The sequence below is a fragment of the Neomonachus schauinslandi genome, chromosome 3, assembly GCF_002201575.2.
Source record: "Neomonachus schauinslandi chromosome 3, ASM220157v2, whole genome shotgun sequence".
Lineage (NCBI taxonomy): Eukaryota > Metazoa > Chordata > Mammalia > Carnivora > Phocidae > Neomonachus > Neomonachus schauinslandi.
Window position 1 is genome coordinate 12,710,859 of NC_058405.1, and position 16,882 is coordinate 12,727,740.

The window sequence follows — 16,882 nt, forward strand, 5'->3', positions numbered from 1 at the left end:
ATCCACAATTCTACAGAAGGGGAAGGTCCAAACTCTGAAGTTCAAGTTTGCTCATTTGAGCTGCGTCCATGGAGAGTAGTCCTCTTCTCCCCTTGCAGGCCAAACTACTTGAGACTTTGAAAATTTAGAGGGGACATGGCTTAAACCAAACTATGTAGCTCATTTGCCATTTAACAATCAGTGAGAGATGCTGATGAGGGTAATCAGTAGAATTTGGCAGCTTGATGAGAAATTAAAATGCTCTTTTGACTCTGAGCCAGAGTGCTGTGACAATTGTCTGTTCAAAAGCGGTGTCCACGTAAGGTCCACCCTCAGGCAGGTGTGAAGAACTGATCTTAAAGTCGGTGTCTACGGTTACAGTTATTCAAACTACATGTAACCAATTTTCACTGAAGTAGTCCATTCCATAAACAGGGTTGCTCTGTACGATAAAACCCGGCCCACTTATCTACCTAGCCTTATCAAGCCTGTTCAAATCATGCAGTTGGTTACCTGCTTTGAAGGCACAGCCCCAGGTGATGAGAAGAGGAAATTGTAACTGATGTTCAGGGCTACTCAGTGAACTCATTAATGCCTGGTATCTTTTTTTCCTCTGTGACAAACTGACAGAAAGTAATTTCTTTCAGGCATAGGCTCTAGGTAAATAGTTTTGGAGGATCTTTTGAGAAAGCACCTGGATATTAAGGCAGCAGGTGGAAAGAAGTTTCAAGAGATTAGAAAAGGATTAGTTATACTTGAAAATCTGGAAGCTTCAGATTTTTTTAAAAATTATTTTTTCCTATTTCCAGAAATTGTCCTGCGTCTCGTTAAGGTATTTCCAGTTAGTAACTCTCAAATCCTCCACCTTCTCCTTCACCAAATGGTATGCCCCTCACCATAATTTTCCACACCCCACCCCCCCCACCCCCGGCTGTTAACCCGTAGCAAGAGGGCTGAGTTTATGTCACCCCCATGGACTGGCAATGCCATCACAAATACTGCTCTCAAGAGAGGCATTTCTGGTAATTGCTTTTAAAAATCCTTTTAAATGTACACATTCTCATGGCACAAACAATTATGGAACTTCAAATTAGCATGGCTATATTTATGGACTCCACTTTATCACCTAGCCGAAAAACTGGCTTAGCTTCTCTTTTTAATGTAAAATACATTCATAATTCTTCTCTCCTGGCTGCTCTGGGGAAGCGCTGCAGCGTCACCCACACTATAGTATCTCTTGACCAGCCCCTTGTCAGAGGTACATCACCAGCGGGAACATGGTTTATGACCAACAAGCCAAACTCAATGCTCATCTCCCCCCTTTTTGGGATTGGGCACAGCTGTACTGTAATCTCCTCTGATTGTATTAAGGCTTAAGAACAAACTCACACGTTCTGGGAAAAGAGAATTTCTACTCTATTTTCCAAGTAATAGAAAATGGCATTTCGAATACTTAGTTGTACCTGTCCTGTATTTTAAGTTGGTCAGTACGTTGCTCATCTTAGTTTTAATTAGCTAAGTTGTTTTTCCTGTTAAGTGTTTAGAAAACCTGATAATCATTTTAAAAATAGTAACCCAGAGCAGGTTTGTTAAATATTTGAGAATACGGATTGCTTTCTCAATTCCTCTTTTCAAAATAGAACAGTATGCTGATTCTTCAACATTCCCCCCAGAGAAAGTTACCTGGCAAGTTTCTAGATGCCACTCATCTATCATGATTTGTCTCCTGGTATTTGGTTCTAAAATACAGATTTTATCTCTACATACCCAGAATATGTTCCAAAGGCACATGTAGGAAATTCATTACAGATGTAGTTTTCATGGATCTTTAAAAAGGCTCTTTTTAAATCATCTCCCTCTAAAAAAGAATACAATGAACTCTTCCTGGAGATTGTCTACATTTGAAAGCCAGTTATCAAAAAAGGTCAGTATTGAGCTGGAAAATGGGTAATCTACCGAATGGACAGGATTCACTAGTGTGATAACTCAGCTGGGTTCTCACCCCAGTGGAATATGGGAAAAAAGCTGACAATGCTTTATTAAAATAATAAGGTGCCACAAGAAAAACTAGTCTACACGATTACCAATCATGATGGTGCTGTCCTTTTCTTGATAATGGAGGGTGTTGAGGGTATGTGTATATGTGCTTCTTATTCTCAGACCAAGGTCCTTCCAACAAAGTTTTACAAGCAGCTAAGCATCAACTTCGGTGTTCATCATCCAGCAACTCAGAAAAGCAACTGCAATGCAACTTGCAGAGAAACAGAGAAATGCCTACCAATGGAGCAATGACAGAGAATGTTCTAGTGTGCTCTTACTTATGGAGAAAAGAGAAAGGAGAATTTCTCTTTGTTCAAACATGGTGGTGGCGGTGTTGGGGGCAGCGTCTGGGTTGGGGAACATGGTGCTTTGTACCCATGAAAAATACCATCTTGTACTCAGGACAAAGCTTTAGCCGTCAGTGGGAAAGAACAGTTACAATTGACAGTTTTTACAGCAAGATACCTGTTAGGACAAGTAAAAGCCTCTTCAGTTTGGATTAACAAGAGATATTAATGTCGTGCATACACGGTTGCAGGAGTTTGGCCTTCCATGCTGAAAGAATCACCAAGCTCATTGTTATTGGAGAAGCCAGCACCCTTCCCGGTGGTATAAATCCATGCTTTACTGAGACGCGGCACTCTTAGGCCATGGAGAGAAGATGAAACCAGACAGTATCTGGGACAGCCTACATTTTGGGGGCACATCAAAACTAATAACAGCTTATTGGCCAAGAGTAGCCAAGTGGGGCTGAGCTGGGCAGGGTCTTCTCTATGCTCCCACCAGCCCCCGCCAAAACAAACGCCCAACTAAATTCTCTTATAGATACCAGCTATGGAAAGTGTTCTATCCCCATCTGAATGGATGGTCCCCAATAAAACACGAAGCCAACCCTTTGGTTAGGTGTCTGAGCTCCCCTATGTAAGCTGCAGCCACAGATACGCTCTGTTTCCATGAGACCTCTCCCCCAACTACAGTGATCCTGCTCCTTTCCAAAGACAACCCCCCGCCCCCGCCCAGGAACACACAGTACGAAGTGCAGGCATGTTAGAGGATGAAATCAGAAAAGTGGAGTCTTCCATTTGCCTTCTGTTCCCCACCCTCAGTGAACTAGGGGATGACCCCGGCATGCCTCCGTGTTAAAGCTTGCTGTTTAGCGAACAGGATCACTGTAATTCTAGAGGAAACAGGTATTCCAAGTACAAATTGGTATTCAGCAGTGTAAAAAAAAAAAAAAAAAGACATCAGACAGTGCTCCAACAATGCAGGGAACAGAAAGTACACCATGCTCCGAGGAAAAAAAAAGAGGGGGGGGGGGGGGGGGAGAGAAGCTTTTTTTTTCCTCCTAGATAGGTACATGCTGACAAACAGTGCATACAATGGAACAACAGAAAAATGTTTTCTCAAATTTATTAAACAAATGACAAAAATGAGAATGAAATCCCCAGCCTTTTCTATTTTAAAATTTGGTGCATTAGACATTTTTAATAAAATATTTTATCTATAGTATTAAATATACACACAGAAAGAACAGAAGGGAACTGGATTAATAATATAGGCCAAGCTTGTGAAATCTGGTTAGTTAGGTGTTCACGGCAACTTTCCAGGCAGAAAGGGGGTGGTGAGCGTGAGGATCCATCGGGCACGGAGTTGCGTGTGGACAGAGCAGCAGGTATGTGGTCTTCACTAAAGAAGGCCTATCTTTGGTTTTTCTGTACATGGCTGCAGGCAGTGCGATGAATTATTTCCTACAAAGGAACTTCTGAGGCCCGGGGAAAAGGGGCTGTTAGCCTAGTATCATGAGCCAGAAAGCGTGACCATGAGTAACGACACACCAGTCACATCACTGCCAGCTCCAAAATGAACCTGCTCCTGTTTCCTACGTGAGAGCCGGTTAACAAGCCAAATTCGTCAGAGAGCAGGACAACCCTGCCTGCAGACTCCCTGTCCCACTACCACCTCCACCTCTTACCCAAAAGTAGAATGAGTCAATAACTGTTCGATGCTTTTTACTACAGGTGCACACACGGTCCTTACTCTGTCCTTAGCGCCCCTGGTTTGTGCCATTTCCCTTCAGTTCTGCGACCGCTGCCCCTGGGCCAGCAGCAAGCCCGAGTACCTTCCAGTGCCCTCCCCGGGATGGCATTAACAGCACCAGGCTTACAGTGAACCCTTTAAACCGGCTCTCAGCTACACATGTAGATCAGATGTCCCATGTCAACAGCTGATTTTTAATCTTCCCTGCTTTCAGATATAAAGCCACCCCAAGACATCCCAGAGTAACCTGATCTAGAACCCATGCAAAGACACAGAGGAGCTGCCTTCCCCAGGGAGCGGCACCAGAAGCCGAAGAGATGCCGAAGGCTGTCTCCAGGCGAAGCTGAGGGGTCTGCAGTCAGTCTACACTGAAATGATCCTGAACAAAACGGTCTACTTGATTCTGAAAGCTTTCAGGAAAAGATTTTTCTCACTTCTTCCCCAGCTCCCACCAGGGGATGTTGAATTGCTTTCACTGGAAGAGAAGAAAAAGTTCCTCGTGCTACAAGTGTCACTTATATTTTTTGGAATAATGTACCATTTCTTTTTTTCTTTTTGGTCAAAACAAGACTCCACCCACCACCCTCCCAAACATAGGTATGGCATACAAATGAGCATTTGTATTTGTAGGAGGACTACTTGGAAATCTCTAGGTTATTCGAAGAAACAGTAAGTAGCCCTTCAATGACAGCTCTAAGCAAGAGGCAACAAGATACCTACAACATAACACCAAATCATGGAGTTGGTGGGTTTTCTTTTATTTTTTTTAAATAAGAAGAGAACGGCTACATTAAGTGGCATGCTTATTTTGATCTAAAAGTCAATGGCTTCATTTTAAAAACCAGTGAGTGGTGTTAGAGGTATGCACCAGCATACACTTTAGACCCCACCGCCAGGTATCCTTTCACTCAACTAGACTGTTTTGAAACAGATGGAATGAAACTAACGAGGAAAAAGCAGCACCAGTAAAGCCTGTCCTGTCTCCAGAGTCCTGTTTGTTCACCACTTACTGCTCTCAAAGTTTATGACAAGTGCTTCTCCTTCCATATGCTCTCATGGATGTGGTGAATGTGGCTGAGTGTAAAACTCATCAGAGAGCCACCAGCGGTGGATTATTCTGAAACATTCAACTCCTTTCAGGTTCAAGAAGAGACTTACTCTCTATCGCAGCAATGGTAGAGAAAGATTCTGTTGCAGTGTGATTTATAAAATCTGCAGCAATAGACTCATCCCATGAAATCAGAGGAAGGCCAGCCAGCCTCAGAGTGACTATACTCAGAACTATCAGAGAAGGAAGGCTTACAGCCTCTGAGAGAGAAGATCCAGGAAACAGAGCCTTTCTTAGGAATGCAATTCTGAGGTCTCTCTAAATTCTTGCTAATAAGCATAAGGGCCAAGGCAAAGAGTGATTAAAATAGAATAAACTCAAAATAAGCCCAATGATGAAGAGGGTCCCCAAATTTCTTAATTTAACGCTGGGCCAATCATTGACTCATGACAACAACTGCACCAAACTCATTTCGTGCTGAATATGGAATAATATTTTAAGTGGAAGAAGTCGATGGAAAGCATGTGAACACTGATCATTAAGATACGAAAAAGGATGCTGTACGCATATGCACAAGTTTTAACAAAATTTAAAATGACAGTTTAATCTCATTAATTTTTCCTTCTTTTAGGTACTGCTTCACAACACAATCAAAGGGATTCCAATGCTAATATGCAGGCTGAGTTTCTGATTCAATAGAGGACAGACTGGACTTTGTATACCTGGTGCAAATTTCAAGAGGCTCAGGCTGTATTTTAGTTTTGTGGGCCTGGCTTTTTTAAGTATCGCTGGGATTGAATCTTCAAAGAAGTTCTTCAGAATAAAATCAGAATTATTCACATTTCAAGTGTGGGCCACGTGGCACAATTTGGAGCTAAGTCTGTGAGAAATCCCCAAATATGAGTCACATATGTGGGGAAGAATCTGGCCCACAGACCTCCTTTAATTAAATGCCTGTCTAATAAAATATCGTCAATGGCATACAGATGCCTGTCAAAGGACCTGGAACAGTTCACTATAAGTTCCGGAACTCATTAAATGCATTTCTTCATGCTAAAAGAATTTCTTGCATTTTATTTTGTCCTGAAAAATAGCAACAAAAAAAATCAACCACAAAAGGGGTTACAGTGTGCATACTTTGAAATACCATCTCACAAAAGATATGGATGCAAGGGGGCCCTGGAGGAGGGCTAGTGGCTGGAAGATGTGTTTCCATAGATGGTATGTCTTCTATCCAAGGCCTTAAGGTATCCTATTTCATAGAGCAGCTATTACCTAAAGACCTGGGCTCCTTATTGATTCAGAAGCCCTCTGCACTAGCTATTGTCTTAGAAAAACAGACAGACAGGTCTTGGGAAACCCTTTGGAAACTGGAATGAATCCACAGGTCACCTATTCACACCCAACCCCACTGTTGGTCTTGCTGCACCCTTGGTTCAACTTTGTGCACACGCATGTCCTTCTCTGCCACACCGTGAGGCTCCAGAGGCCACGTAAAGACCTAGGGAACCAGAGGCGCCCAAAAAGCAGAAGGTGGGAGGGTGTGGGCTTTCCCTGACCTCTGCACAGTGAGGGAATGCTTAAATGTACTTCCCGACCCATGCTTAGAATCTTTATTAGTGCAGAGCAAGCTCCCCCAGAGGCAATCAGTGAATATTCTCAGCACTTTAGGCTATGTGGCTTTTGAACAAACCATACCCCTTCTCCGTTAAGCACCATTAATCACATCAGGATTGCTGCTTTCATAAATACTGGCCCAGAAGCAGAAACTGAGTCGCTTGGGCTGGTACAAAACCAACCAGAGAAAAACTTGATGAGCAACCCTAAAAGGGGAACGTCTGTCAATATAGAACTGAGTACACTACCACTGATCAGCTGTTTTTAAAACACTTCAGATAAAAACAAACAAAATCACTCCTTTAAGCAAAAAAGCAAAACAAAATAATTACTGGAGCATGTTTTGCTTTGGAGGTTTACATTTGCTGATTCACATTGTATGCTGGGTAAGTTAATACCCACTGCTCATTCATACTTCATCATCAGGCTGCTGTGTAATTAGAGGTAAAAAGAAAACTCATTTGAACAAATCACCTTCACAAATAAACCACAGGATTCCAAATGTGACTCTGCTTAACTCACATTTGACTAAATTTTTATACAGCAAATCAACATCTTTTTCTAAGTCCAAAACAGAATACGCAAAAACACATTATAAGTGCAAAAACCCCACAACAGAAAAAGCAGTTCTTCCTATGTATTTCGGACTGTAACTGCCTAAGTCTACATGATCCCTGGTCTCCACATCTGATTTTAATTATTAATCTGAACAAGATTCTCCAAAATTAAAGTATTGAATCAAAAAGGTCCTACTGCACCAAGAGGTCACACAGACCAGAGCTGAAGGGCTAGAGGCCAAGGTTCTAGTTTAGCTTCGTCATGCAGTAGTTGTAGGACTATGTGAAGTCTCTCGACTTCAACAGAACAAGGTCTGTCATCCACAAAATGAAGGTTTCCCCTAGATAATCTCTAAGATCCCTTCTAGTTTTAAAGTTCTGTGACTGTTAAATATATAAATCTAAAGCGAGACTACTTCAATGAACATCTTTCAAACTATCCAATAATCAGTTTGATTCATCAATCATGCACTGAATCAAATGATTAGGAAAACAAACAAAAAAAGGTCTGTATAAAAATGGATTACGTTTTCAGCATCTTCAAAACCAACTTGTCAACATTCATGTGGACAGATAATCATTTGTGAGCCACGAGGTCAGTTAATATGTCTATTTGTTATATACGGCTGCCAAATTCTACCCTGCTTCCTAAGCATGTGTAGCTCTTCCCTTGTCATCATGCCACCCGGATGAGTTTAGTAAGGCAGCTGGCATGGTGGCACGCCAGGAATATATCATTGTTAAAATTCTTTTCGATAATCTGGTAGTTACTTAGGATCTAAAAATTTGATTCTACAATTCATCTTTTTAAAAAAAGTATTACAGACTGCAAAATACCAAATAACAGGCATTAATTAATCAAAGTATTTCATTGGTGATGCTTTCCTTACTCTGCAAGCAAGCCAGAAATTTACCTATCAGTTTCAACATATTCCACCAGATTCTAGAAGGCAACTGTGTCAGGGTGAGGAGTGACCCTGACTGCCCAGCAGAACCATCTGGGGAACCCAAGTGGCACCCCAGACCAATGAGATAAAAATGTCTGGGGTCAGAGCCTAGGCATCACTGATGTTTAAAATGTCCCAGGTGATTCCCTTGTGCAGCTGGGGCTGAGAAACAAGCAAGTTAAAACCAGGCTCTTTGATCTAAGATGCAGGAATGCTGAGTGAAAGGCACTGACAGAGGTGGTCAAGATTTAAAAAGAAATCAAACCTCTCACTACATACACTTTTTTCCTGCACATAGAAACTTCTAGAAGTCACTGTTCCCAAGAGAAGACACTGTTCACCCAAGTGTGAACATTAAGAATGTACATAATAACCAGCCAAGGAGCAGCAGTACTGGGAAACGGTCCTTCTCTCTGCTGCACATGACTCAAAGGCAGGCCTTTAGTTTGCCAGCCTGGTAATAACAGTGTCTATAACGAGGTCTGACTTTCCCCTGCATCATCACTCAATAGCATTTCTGTGTTTCAATTAGATATTCTGACAGCCAGAGTTATAGCTTCTTAAAACACAGCTAACAATTTGACCGACTGATACAAATCCCAACCAAACCAGCAATCCCTTATAAACTAATTCTACCTGACATCCTTTACATCATTTCATATAAAGTCTGGAAAAAAGAAAGACTATTCTCCCTATTAAAATGTTCATTATTCTTGACAAAGATTTCACCAACACTTAATCTCAACCAGCAATCAACTTACAAACGGTCTTGAATTATATCAATCCCTCACTTTATGAAGCTCCGAAAAGCAGCACCTCCTCTTAAAGAAGGGGGAAAAAGTAAAACCAACACCGTTCCTGGGATCTCAATGATACTTCAGTCTAAACACTCAATCAATAGGAGCGTGATCTGCACACAAACTCAATACACACAAGATTTCCACATAAATACAACACCCTATACATATGATCAGGTTCATAAAAACGTATTTCTTCCTTGCCTTAATCAGAAAGATAAACAAGCTCCTGGTAACTTGTCATCATGTCTTACTGTTTATCTTGTCCACCTCTTTTTTTTTGGAAAGCAAGCCCACTGTGTGAAATTTCCTTTTTCTTAAAGATTTTAGAGTCAGGCATACCCTATCCAAACACGGCTGTCCAAAACTTCCTCTAGCAAACGTTGATTAACGTTTGGTCACTAGGACAGATCAGCTCCACTGGAAGCCTGGACTCATGACTCCAGGTTCCCAATACTTGAAGCCTGGCCCTCCTACTCATTCTCCTCTTCCTCCTCACTCATGTGCAGGCCACCCAAGTACTTCTGACTTCTGAGCATGGAAGGGGAGCCCAGCACTGCTGGGTTGCCAAACGTGAGTGGCTGGCTCAGAGGGGTCCCCATTTCAGAGTCTGAATCACTGGATTCAGTCCCGCTGCTGGTGGAGCCCTCGGTCAAATGCAGGGGTGCCCGCTGGTCCGCCATGCCCCCGGCACATGCTGACCGCATGGCAGGGGTCTTTGAGGTGGGACCCACGAGAGGTGCACCATTAGCCAGCATTCTACCTCCTGAAGCAGCCTGGCTGGTCAGTCCTCCCTTTTCGTGGCCATCAAGCCCACCCAATGCCTCTGGGGTTGACGCTACCTGGCTAAGGATGAGTGGGTCTGTCTCTGACTTGTTGTATCTATTGGGGAGATTCCGTAAGTATGGCCTTTGTAAGACGAACGAAGAGTTTTCGTAATGAGGACCCTGCCTTGGGAGAGGATCTTCTCCCACACTTTCCTCTCTCGGGTCATGCCCGTTTTCCGAGACATAGCCTTGAGACCCGGTCCTGTCCCAACTCATATTTGGACTCGACTGTCTGCTAACAGGAGACAGTGGGGTGGCCGGGGTACTGTGGCCGTCTGAGCCCCTGAACAGCTCGTCTATCAGGGAGCTGTGTCTTGGGAGTCGGGGGCTCCCACTCATATCAAAAGTTAGGTCTGCGGAATCATCATCAAGGAACTCTCTGGAAGGAGGCCGGGAGGATTTCACAGAGGGAGGGGAAGCCCTGCGCCTAGCCTCGGTCTGCCTCTCATCCCTGGAGAGCAGGTAAACCCCACTGGTCAAATCACCCTCATAATTGTCATTTGTTTGGGACTGTGACTGGGACGCTTGCTCCCTGAGCAGGTCGGATTCACTATCTACGTCACTGCAGTCAATGAAAGGAATGGAAGTGCTGCTGCCTCTGGCAGCCCTGGATGCTGGACCTGTGCTCGGCTGCGGGGGCTGAGCTTTACTCTGCTGGGTCCTATCCTGAACGGCCTCCTCCTCTTCGTCGGCCGGCGCCCGCGCGGCTCCGTCCGCCTTCCCGCCGCCCGCGGGGCTCTGGGGCAGCGCGGGGCTCTGGCGCGGCTCTTCGGCCAAGACGCCGGGCTCCTCTCCCTGCTGGCCGCCCTGGCCGCCGGCGGGCTCCGGGCCTTCTCCGGCGGGAAGGCCGGCACTCTGCTGCGCCTGCGCGGGGCGGGGCGAGAGAGGGGGAGGGTTACACGGGGGCTGAAAGCGGGGAGGGCGAGGTCAGAGGCTAATTTAGTAACACCCCTTAAGCTTCAAGCAGCCGGAAGGACTGCCAAGTAAGGCTGCCCTCCACGCTGCTCAAACAAAACATCGCCCATGAGCAGGCGCTCCCGAGTGAATATGGTCAGCATCCAGAAAGTTCTCTCCGCGTGTGGATGCCGATGATGCAGGGTCTCCTGCAGCACGAGTGGGCCACTGCCTGTCTGCTCTTTAGGGCCCCTGGGCTCACACTGGGTTTCCAAAGTTTCCGTGGAACAAGAGAATCCTTGCAACCCACAGGGGGCTTCCCAAGAAAGGGTGAGCGGGGAGAGGAAGAAAACACATGGTGGGACCCCGGCCCCCAAAGGCAAGTTGACATGGATTTCAGACAAATGACAAAAACTTTGTTTATACTTCTAAGAGAAGAACAGCCAGATTAGGCACTCTTTTTAGATGCATAAAGGAAATCTTCATGTTCTTCCCCGACAAAGTTGGCATTCTCTTATAGAGAAAACCCGGAAAACACATCCAGAGGCCAATTCCAGAGAAAATGAGTTTTCACCATCCTCAGGGCAAGAGTGATAATGTCTCTTGTTGCCAATTGTGGTCACTGCCCTGTAACAGGAGTCCTGGGAACTCACCACCCAGTCTGGTACCAACAAAGGGTTCTGACCTTGGCCCCGAATGGGAGCTACACCCAGCAGGTACAAAGGAGGTCCCAGTGTCTTCATACAACCACACCCATTTAGCTGGAGGGTGGGCTCTGCTCTACTGGCTCCTGTGGGTGGTTCCACTCCTAAGCTGAGTTCAGGCCAACAGAGCAAACTTCTCTGTGGCAAAAGCATGGGATGGAAGACAGGAAGTCAGCTGAAAAAGGACCCACTCCAGGGCACGCTGAGTCCAGGCTGGGGTGCACAGAGCCTGCGTCTGCTCAAAGCCAGGGCACACAACTATACTCTTCTCTACAAAAAGAAACCCCAAAGGTGAAGGGCAAATAACTCAGGAACATACTATGAAACATAGTACTTAACAGAGGAAGTTTGGTGAAACAAAACAAAAAACCCCCCCAGTTACAATAGTTGATCAGCATTACTGACTTGTTTTGGCACTTCTGAATTCGGCTCTGTAGGCTGTGTAGCCAGGCTTCTGATGGACTGAATCTTGCTGTGCTTCCTGGGAGAAATCACATAAGATAGCCAGTTAGATAAGCTGGGTTTTTTTCTTGTTGTTGTTGTTTTAAATGAAAAATAGCAACAGCCTTATGCCCTTCTTCAATATGAAGGCACCTAAAGTAATGTGTATGGATGCCCCATGAAAAGGGAGTCATTCTTTTCCTAATACTTGTAGGGTTCAGGGGTTAAACTCTGAAAAAATTCCCAGCAATCCCCTGCTCAGGTTCAAGGAACCCCAGCCACTGTTCACTACTTTTCTAGTCCTAGAAAGGTCAATGGGAGGGAGAGTCGGCTGGGCCCAAGGATGTCCTGAAGTGCAAGTTCTGGTCTGACAATATTATCAATTCATGTATTTTGGGTAATGATTTTCTAGATCAGTTCTGTAATAGAGGCAATGACCACTAATCAGCTAACTCTTTCACAGTGTTGAGTTCAGGGAAGGCCTGCCCCCATTAATGAATTTACAGTCTCAGCAGAAGGAACTGGATTTAATGCCACTAGAACATCTCCTTTATCTTTTCCCTTCCTTAGTCTGCCGGTGCCCTCCTCTTCCTCCATGAACAAGCATTAGAAACTTTTCAGCTACCAGACGATAAAACTGTATAAATACAGAGAGATCAAATACTAATGTACATTCAGCTTTTCTTCAAAATACTCCAAATACACAGGACGGTCACAGCATCAGGTTTCGGCGAAAGTAAAACAAAGCACCGAGCACCCCGAATGTTTGTCAACAGAGAATCAGATAAATAAAATGTAGTACTTTCACAATACCCTAAAACGCCAATACAGAGCCCCAGATCAGGGGAGGGCTTAAAAAGCAAGATGCAGAATTAGGTACAATGCGCTAGTAGTTAAACAAATGAAACAGCACACCGCAGAGAAATCTTTTTAGATGCATAAATGTGTGTAACAGGAGTAACACAAAGCTGATGGTTGTCGCCTCTGAAGGGGAGAAGGGTTGTTGGGGGGGGGGGGGGATGTAGCTACATCTGTCACAACAGTAGTTACACACAAAAAGGGGAAAAAAACAAAAAGGGGAAAAAACCCAGGAATAGAAAGAAATGTGGATGTTTGCTGTGTTCTCCATACTTTAAGATGGATTAAAATGTAAAAAAGAAAAATGTTAAAAAGAAATCCAGGGGCGCCTAGGTGGCTCAGTCGTTAAGCGTCTGCCTTCGGCTCAGGTCATGGTCCCAGGGTCCTGGGATCAAGCCCCGCATCGGGCTCCCTGCTCTGCGGGAAGCCTGCTTCTCCCTCTCCCACTCCCCCTGCTTGTGTTCCCTCTCTGGCTGTCTCTCTCTCTGTCAAATAAATAAAATCTTTAAAAACAAAGAAAAAGAAATCCACATGCACTAAACAGCCCATAGTGCATCATCACGTGTGCCGTTTACCCTTTTATCTTACCCTGGATTCTCTGCTTCTCCCCTCTTGGGGCAGCAGAGCCATGCTCCGGGCAGGGGGCCACTTGCCAGCTCTGTGACGTGGGCTAGTAACACAATCTCTTTGAGCTGCGGTGTTTCCATCTTTAAAAAGGGAATAGGAGAGAGGTGCCTAGGGGGCTCAGTCGGTTAGGCATCTGACTCCTGATTTCCACTCAGGTCATGGTCTTGGGGACCTGGGATCGGGCTCCGCCCTCAGCGGGGAGTCTGCTTCTCTCCCTCTCCCCCTGCCACCTTGCACTCTCTAAAATAAATGAATAAAATCTTAAAAAAAAGAAAAAGGGGACTAGGAGCGCACTGACCTCATGGAGCTGGCTTGAAGACTCTGTGAGTTAATATATGCAAAGTGCGTGGAACCTAGCAAGGGCTATAAGCATTCGCTAACGACAGCTCTAAATCCTGCTGCTTCTCATCCAAGCTGTATTTCATTAAAAGTTTATAGAAATACTCTCTATTCAAATCCCAAAATACTTAAGGACTCCTGGAAGAGGCAGTTTCTAGAGTGTTTTATCCCCACCACAATCTCCTGCTCCTCTTCCATCCCGCTCTCAGCTGGCTTCCTCTTCTTCCTCACTTGGCCCTCCAAGGCCCATTCACATCTCACCTCACCCTTGAGGAAGCGCCCCAGCGCTCAGATGTTTCTGTCTACACCACACTGGCCCGGGGGCACTATGAAGCACTCATTCGGTAACTCACCAGGCCTGGGTGAAGAGAGACTGAGCAGGAATGCACTGTCACCTGGAGAGAATGACTGTCAAATCAGAAGTGGCATCAAAGTTTCCCTTACCTTTCAAACTGCACTTTCTTATGTCCTCCTTCTTTCACATAGTCAAGAACCTGCTTCTGAGTCCGACCGCTAGAAGGAAGAGGATGAGAGGGAAGAGAAGGCAGCAAGGCATTCTTATTTAAACACATGACACCCTATCTTTCCTTCCCCTCCTTCCATCACCGGGAGAGACAACCTCTGAGAGACACTGTATGTGCCCATTTCATCTCTTGGTATTTCCCTTCTAAATAACAGCGTTCCAGTGATAACACCCCTTAATAATTCTGTTTGCTTATTAAGCAACCATCCTGAGAGTCCGTATGCTTCGAGGAGGCAGGGATAATTCTGTTCACTGTGCATCCCCAAGGCCTAGAGTAGGATTTGACATGTGGAAGACACTCAAATGTTTGTTGAAAGAAGGAGTGAGAAAGTGAACCAATGATGTGCAAGTCTATGCGGCATTCCAGGAGGCTACACCAAAGGTTAACACTTGCTTCTACAGAGAAAGGAAATCCTTTCTGAATTAGAATAAAGGCAAGTCTCGGGAATGTTCCCATGGCAAACAGAGGTGTGGAAGGAAATCCTTACCTGAACCGAAATGATGACCCTCGGCTAAAGAGAACGGGCTTTGGCTTTGGTTTGGGCTCTTCAAAAAGTCTAAAAAAGGCATGATGTTCAACACAGATTTTCCAGAAGGACTTGCAAAAATCCCGACTGGCCATGAGAAATTCCAAGGTATCCTGGTACGAGCTCTAAAAAGAGAAAAAACCACTGTGGGTTTTTTTTTTTTTTCCATTACCCGTGGACACTGGGTTGAAAAATGATAAAAGGGACAGAAAACAAGTATGTCCAATAAAATTTCAATTGTGTATTTTATTATATAGCAAGACCATGTTTAATAAAATACAGCTGTTCCTAATGACAAAATAAAGTCATCATTCAACCATTTTCCCCCCACAGAATTCCTTAGAGGAATTAAAGAAAACAGGAATACTTAGCAGAAGTCCTAACATTTCTTTTGACAAAATTCATAAACAAATTTTGTGTATGCGGCTTACATTTCCTTCTTTAAAAAAAAAAAAAATCCAAGCACCGAAATCCCTTTTTTGGGGCGCCTGGGTGGTTCAGATGGTTAAGCGTCTGCCTTCGGCTCAGGTCATGATCCCAGGGTCCTGGGATCGAGCCCCACATCAGGCTCCTGGCTCAGCGGGGAGCCTGCTTCTCCCTCTCCCTCTGCCTCTCCCCCTGCTCATGCTCTCTCTATCTGTGTCTCAAATGAATAAATAAAATCTTTAAAAAAAAAAAAATCCCTTTTTTGCCCCCTTAAAAATAACTGAAACACACTTCTTCATTCTATTTTCTCCCTGAAGGTTCATGCCCACTTTGCATATTGGTCTTAGATCTTTTCTCTGTCGAGCCACATATGGCTCAAGCCTCCAGGTGGCCCCAGGGACCACACAGGAAATGAACATTTTTTTTCTGGAGCACAGAAGTATCACTCAAGGCTGAAAAAATCATGTCCTTTGAGTCTGGAAAGCGGATACTGTCATTTTCTATTCCCAGCCTCAACGTTCTCAATGTAAGTGGCCGTATTCTATAAACAGGACTTACCACAGTCTTCAATGTTCCCAGCAATTCCAACTATTTTGAGGGATCTCACAGTTCTGGGCAGTCCCAACTTACAAACAAGCATGCCATAATTCTGTATTTGTAAGTAACCTTTTGGAACTCAAAAAGCATTTTCCCATAGAAAACAACTTATAATGGGTGGCTGCTTCCTGGGTCAGGCCATAAAAGCTGATTTAATCCACTCTGTAGCTGAACGATAAGCCTAGAGATGGCCATTTATCATCTTTTTTTTTCCACGGGGGGGGGGAATAACACTCCAAGTTCTGGTTGGGGACATCAGAAATCTATCATCCATGTCCTCCACTGCCCATCTCCGGCAGGGGAAGAAGATGCTCTTTCTTCCCTGACCCCGTCCTGGGGTGAGCGACATCTTTAGGGGTTCTGCAGGAACTGGGGTGGACCTGCTTATTAGCTTGTGAGAATGTGTTGTCAGAGACTTGGGGACAAAAGTGGGGATGCGAAAGCTGGGGACAGCTGGAGGCTTGTGTGGGCAGGGGTCAGCCCCAAATCTGGGGGATGCTAAGTGGGGTCTCAAGGAGGTGGCCCAGAGGCGGGAACCCCAGCAACTGTATAGGTCAGGCTATGGGGGGGGCGGGGCACAGCACATTCTTTACTCTTGCTCTGTCTACGCAGGTGAAAGTGTGGTTACTGAGCATCTGGGCACACCTCTGGGTGCAGACCCTCAGACACCGGCACAGTGCTGGCCGCAGTTCCAGCCTGTGCCCCAAGAGAGCCCCTCCATCCCCGGGATCACCGGGTGGGTTCCGAGGTCTGAATCTGCGCCACCCCCCGGCCCCACCCACTTACGTTGGCATCAGGGCGGAGCTTGATGAGAAAGCGCTTCCTCTTGAAGCTCAGCTTCCTCACCTTCGCCCAGTTGAAGGCGTTGATCTTAGTGAAACCCTGAGAAGAAGAAAGGTATCAGCCAGTGAGCCAGGAAATGCATAATAAGCAACATGGGGGTTGTTTGCCTCGGGTATGAGGAGCTGTCGTTCGAATGCTCAGTAAGAAGGCCTTCTGCTAGAGGATTCTCAGGATTTGCTGCTGTGGATGATTCCTGTTCCTGGAGCATTATTTTTCACTAATTATAGGCTTTGGCATTCAAACTAAGTTTGCCT

General features: G+C 45.0%; 1 protein-coding gene across 1 annotated transcript in view; it reads right to left on the reverse strand.

Moving 5' to 3' along the window:
• The window catches only part of FARP1 (FERM, ARH/RhoGEF and pleckstrin domain protein 1), a 263,709-nt gene that overhangs the window by 43,014 nt on the left and 203,813 nt on the right, over positions 1–16,882 (reverse strand). Inside the window, exons 9-13 of the mRNA XM_021696032.2 lie at positions 16,572–16,667; positions 14,724–14,887; positions 14,157–14,225; positions 11,853–11,928; positions 10,470–10,713 (exon numbers count right to left, since the gene is read on the reverse strand). Coding sequence (XP_021551707.1) covers positions 10,470–10,713; positions 11,853–11,928; positions 14,157–14,225; positions 14,724–14,887; positions 16,572–16,667 — 649 coding nt within the window. The remainder of the gene's footprint in view (positions 1–10,469; positions 10,714–11,852; positions 11,929–14,156; positions 14,226–14,723; positions 14,888–16,571; positions 16,668–16,882) is intronic.